Raw genomic sequence first — 6,000 nt, forward strand, 5'->3', positions numbered from 1 at the left:
GATGCCTCCTACTGGTGTTCTGCGTGGACCTCTGCTAGCAATCCCCGTGAGTCACCCGGAAAAAGTTTTGAGCAAGCTCAAAACTTGGCTGCAGGTAAATCGGACTTGCTTGCGCAACCACGGGCGGCTACATGCAAGGTACTGTCACATTGCAGGCCATCTGCGAGGACCTCCGGGTAGCAGAAATTGTTCTCCGCAAGTCACAAGCAAGGTTTGCCCGGAAAGGAATGACGAGCCCTTGAGCATGCTCAAACTTGTTCCTGAGTGGCGAGGATTGTCTGCATATATGTGCACACAGAACACCGGTAGAAGGGTCATAGCGGTAGCACCTCGCAGGCAACTCCCACGCAATTAGCCCGTAACTAGAAGGTTAGTATAGAACGTAAGTAGCACACATCCAGCAGGAAAGACGCACGCAGCCTCAAACTCTCCCATAATCCTTGTCAGCCCGCAGAAAATGACCCTGCGTACTGGAAAATCCATACACGGAACAAGCCCGCGTATAGCTTGTCCTGAAAGGTGTGACAAGGCCTTTATGTTTTGTAATATAGGACATTACACATGCAGCAATTATCTCAAGTCTTGGGAATTTCATTTCATACCTTAATAGTGTAATTATACTCTTCGTTGTTAAAGTAAGCTTAACCAATTTTGTTCATCAGTTTCATTTCTTTGCGGTAGCATTAGGTTTCACGTTGGCGATATTGTCATATTTCCCATATTTCATTACATAACAACACTTTGTGACACGTTTAGATTTGTTTCCAGTTTCAAGGTCAATAATCTTTCCAGTCTGATATATTGTCTTGTAAGGTCAAACTTACGGATTAAAAGAAAAATCAAACAAAACATTTTACCCAGTAGCTATATGAAAGCACAAATGCAATTTGATACGGTTATATTAATGTATAGACATAATATCATAGATTATATATAAGTTTAAAACATGACTTGTATAGCCTTTAATTGCTGTTGTTCAACATAATCGCTTGATTAATATTGCGGGTTGTAATCAGGGCCGACGTAGCATTTTCAAAAGTGGGGTAGCCCACTTCCGGGCGTCGTGAGCTAACAAGCAAAAAAAAAAGTCTTCCTTCTGCTCGACGCTGAAATTATTTCAATCAGTATTTCCTTTGAACAACACCAAAGTCAATCATACGCGTTTTAAAACACCCAATGTCAAAAAGCAATTTCAAGTCCATACCAGCTGTCGAACTATCATTCGACTTTGAATATCAACACGGCAGTTTAAACATCCACAGCCACATCATGCACGCATGTATTGATACACACCATAGAACGCGGTTACCTGTCGTTTTCTTTTTATCGCTCTTTTATACTGTTATATGGCAAAGCGGCTGTACTTTGTGTAAAATTATGTACGAAATCATGACAAAAGTATAAAAATATACTACTGGTGTAGAAAATGAACAACAACAACAACATACATGCATGGGACGTGATGGATGAAGGCACTAATTTCACCTTGTAAACATTTACACGTGGAAACCAGGTTATGCTACCGGTATATAATATATATATATATATATATATATATATATATATATATTGTTTTGTTTGTTTGTTTGTTTGTTTGTTTTTGCTGCTGCTGCATGCATGGTATCTCCTAAAAATTTGAATCCGACTCTTTCGGTCAGCTAGCGAACTGATGTATATTGTGTGACTATTAAAGACTGTTAAAATGGACATGTCAAGTATTAAATAATTTATTAATCTCTTTGTTAATTCATTCATTTATTCAATGTACTTGTATATTTATTCATTTATTCATTCATTTATCTATTTATTTATTGAATTATTCATTAATATATTCATTTAGTGATTTAGTCATTCAAACGTTTATCTAGGAAGAAAGAATATATTAGCAGCTGTTTTCATCGAAGTCCTATATGAACATATTTTGGGCAGTCAGAGACTAAAGCCAAAAGATAGGGATAGAGAAGGCTGCAACCAAACGATTGGGAAAGCGTGATCTAAAGAGTGCAAAGGGCTGCTGCAAAATGATCAAAAGGGCTGCGAGATTATGACTGAAAAGGCCGCAGCCAAACCCACCAAAGGGCCGCGGGAAGAGCGCCAAGGGGAATAGAATGTAATGCCAACCAAACGCTTATAGAATTCGGCATATACAAAATAGGTGGTACAGGTACAATAGATTTCAGACACCCCGACCTGTCCATAGTGAGATCTCCGATGCCATTGTTATGTCCGGAGAAGATGGACACTTCCGCGATGGGCACCGTGAATCGATCATCACCCATTGTCTTTCCCAAAACAAACCTTTGTTGTGATAGCAACGGAGGCTGAAACTGTGTGATTGGTCAGCTCAGTGGTGCATTTCCAGCAACATGCATATTAGTTCACAACCTCTATTTATCATAGAAGTAAGCTCAATAAATACCCGAAAAAAGTTTCTTTTCCTCGGAATGACGAATGACAGGTATAAACTCTAGATAGTCCCGAAGATCAAATTCGTTGCAGGTACAATATATTTGATAATCACAGGCCTGCGAAAGGCCGGAAAATATTACGTCGCTGATGTACATGTATTAAAATGTAAAAAAAAAACCCAAAAAAACAACAGAACAAACACGCATGCATTGCGTGTGAAGAACACATACACCAAAATGGTCGCGGAAAGAATGATGGGAATAGAATACAAACTTTCCAAAACATCTTTCTTCTTGCTCGAGGGACAGGTCTGTGGATATGTTGCGTGTGTGTGTTTATGTGTGTTTGTTTGTGTAAGAGCTGACTTGTTTGTCATTTATACTATTAAAAAGTAGTGAACGTCCATATGTATTGATATTGATATGCATACTGCAATCTCAATGAGATCAAGCTGTTTTTGTTAAATATAAATATATATATATATATATATATACGGTATATATATATTATACACAAATATGTATATATAATATACATATATATATATATATGTACTGTGTGTGTGTGTGTGTGTGTGTGTGTATTTACTGGCGGTTTGTCTCTCATTAGGTATGCATTGTAGCCCTGTGTATACGGTAGTTTTGTATGATCTAAGATTCCATGATTATTTTTTCTCCTCCATGGTCGCTCTATGACTATTTATAATTAGTATTTCTCGAAATCTTTTCCACTGTCTAAATTTTTAATTCCCCGTCATGCTTAGATGTGATAAACTCCCAAGTTTCCAAACGACAGGTGTAATGTCGCGGAAATGATTTCAATCAGTGTTTTCTTTTGAAATCCAGGAAGAAAGAATATTAGCAGCTGTTTTCATTAAAATCCTGTATGAAGTTTGGGCAGTCAGAGACTGCAGTCAATAGATAGTGATCGAGAAGGCTAGAGCCAAACGATTGGGAAAGCTCGATCCAAGAGTGGAAAGGGCTGCTGCAAAATGATCAAAAGGGCTGCGAGATTATGACTGAAAAGGCCGCAGCCAAACCCACCAAAAGGCCACGGGAAGAGCGCCATTGGGTATAGAATGTAATGCCAACCAAACGCCTATAGAATTCGGCATAATACAAAGTGGGTGGTACAGGTACAATAGATTTCAGACACCCCGACCTGTCCATAGTGAGATCTCCGATCCCATAGTCCGGAGAAGATGGATGATCTTGGAATTATGAACACAGTCATTGCATACAACTTGGAAGGAAGGTATTCCTGACATGCTCTCATACAAAGATCCCCTTTCTCTTCATTACCACAAAGTCAAATTGGATGATATTTCCTTTATCGTGTATAAAGATGGGGGTAATAGTTATATAGTTTTGTTCCTTAAAATTGATTTTGGATTGATTCACTACTTTTACACAATCATTGCGGAAGGTCCGATTGTATTTCTTTTTCTGGGGGGAGACATACGGTCGAACTTTGTTTACCTCAGGTAAAATGATATTTTAATGGCTGTTCTCGAGGGTAACTGACCATCGTCTGATAGTACCATAACAGCTCAGGGAAAAACCACCCTTATCATACCACGGAGACTTCCAAGACTCTGACAGCAGAGCGACGAAGGTTGCTCTATTTTGTTTATTTTTTTCGCAGGATTCAACGTATTCAATACCACTTCCATATCGAGCTACAGCCTTGTCCATTAAGCAAATGCTGAATTGCTCTCTATCAATTGATAGGTTTCATCGGCAGACAACATGGGTGGGGGGGGGGGGGGAGAACAACAGTTGAGAAGTGTTCATGGTAGATTTTATATTGGCTATAATCAATAATCAATGTACATGTATGAGTCTCATTGGTCCAGTTTTGTCTGTTTTGCTGTAATAAGCGAAAATGCAAGTGTTGCACAGTGTGCGTATTTGCTGAATTTGCTTGGAATAAGTTCGTCTTCATGTGATTGCGGGCATTTCTCCGCTTCGATTTGTTTCTCATGATTATGTGTTTGTATTGTACGGGGATGGTAAAAAAAAAGAACTGTACGCATCCATATCTCCCTGTGAGTGAATGAGTGGTGCAGTGCCGACGAGGGTCCTACGCACGCTTTTGGAAATAATTAGAAGCAAGTCGTCCAGTCTCGTGAGATTTTAGCTTTGTATCTAACAACTCTTCAAGCGTTCGTAAGAGCATACATATCTCACTTGGGGTAGAATTCAGGTATTTTTGATATTCCTGTTTAATGTTAAGGTATTTTTTTTCTCAAATAATATGAGTTTGTGTATTATTATCGTCAAGGATTAACTTTGCATTTCTTCATTTATATAGAGTATTGATATTGTGTTGATGTTATGATGTAAAAAGGAATGTCCTTGATTTGTTATTTTGTGTTTGTTGAACTGTTATAGTTTGTCATTCTGTTGCAGGGCCCCCTAGGATAACAGTGTTTAAACCACTGATGGGGCTCCCCTGGGTAAAGAAAACTGAATAAATAGATAAATAAATAAACGGCATGGATTTGAAAGTCCACGAAAAAGATAGGCTGTACCAAGTGGTCGCAGAGCAGCCTGTAACCCTAATATTGGCGATGACATGGCGTGATGAGACTTGCGTACACCATGCCATACAAGAAGCTGCTCCAGTGGAATGCAAAAACAAACAAATAAACAAACAAACAAACAAACAAACTACGCATTGCACAGACACTACAGAGAACTCGCACAAATCAGGGAGGGGTCACCTCTCTGCACCGATGCATAAATGGAGATCATACACATGCACACATATTCAAGCATAAATGTATATGCGATAACCAGGTGCATGTGCTATAGTAAAATATCTTACACTATTTTACCCTTTCTATTACTTTTTCTGTGCTCATTCAGGCTTAATGCAAGAATTAAACGTTTAAAAGGAATGACACCTTAATTCATGTTTCCCACTGATAATCGCATTATCAGTACAAGCCACATGTAATCCACAGACTGATTGTTTTTTACAGAAGATCGAAGCCGAAATCAAGTTGAAGACGAAGAAGATGGTCATCGAGCGACGGTGTCTTCCCTGGCTGCTGAAATCAAAGCACTCCGTCAACAAGTGGACTCACAGCAACGACTCCTCAAAGAACTTCACGCTGTAGTCATCGCAAAGTCCCGAACGGTGCAGAGAAACGTCGTAGAAGAATTGCAGGGCAGCAACACGAGCATGAGGATCGGTGATGATGAGCACGGCATTGTGGTCAACAGAAAGAGATTCCTGCATGTGCTTGCAAGAGCAAAGTGCGGTCAATCTCTTCTGTTGAAGACAATGAGCTTGGTCTACGAAGGCGATGAGTTGGCCGGTTTCAGCTTCAACGGTGATCGCACTGTTGACCCACCGCTTTCTGCCCTCATCGATGACCAGCGTTTCAAGGCTATCAGCAGCCAAGTGGCAAAGTCATATCCCAGATATGACAGTCCTGGCAAAATCCGCATTTTGCGAGACGCGGTGAATGGCAAATGTCGTAAAATCCGTCGAAAGAGGAGGATTTCAAGGGCGTTAATTCGCCCTTCTCTATCGAACCCAAACAGCTCTTTTCAGAGCCATCATATGATCAAGAAAGAATAA

The 6,000-nt window shown here is 39.7% G+C and overlaps 1 protein-coding gene across 1 annotated transcript in view; it reads left to right on the forward strand.

Annotated features, from left to right (window-relative positions):
* LOC139734356 (uncharacterized) overlaps nucleotides 1-6,000 on the forward strand; it is a 65,083-nt gene extending 59,083 nt beyond the window's left edge. The window contains exon 14 of the mRNA XM_071645148.1: nucleotides 5,396-6,000. Coding sequence (XP_071501249.1) covers nucleotides 5,396-6,000 — 605 coding nt within the window. The remainder of the gene's footprint in view (nucleotides 1-5,395) is intronic.

The sequence above is a fragment of the Diadema antillarum genome, unplaced genomic scaffold (assembly GCF_040938485.1).
Source record: "Diadema antillarum isolate AM-2024a unplaced genomic scaffold, OU_Dant_1.0 seq00000523_RagTag, whole genome shotgun sequence".
In the NCBI taxonomy this organism is placed as follows: Eukaryota; Metazoa; Echinodermata; class Echinoidea; order Diadematoida; family Diadematidae; genus Diadema; species Diadema antillarum.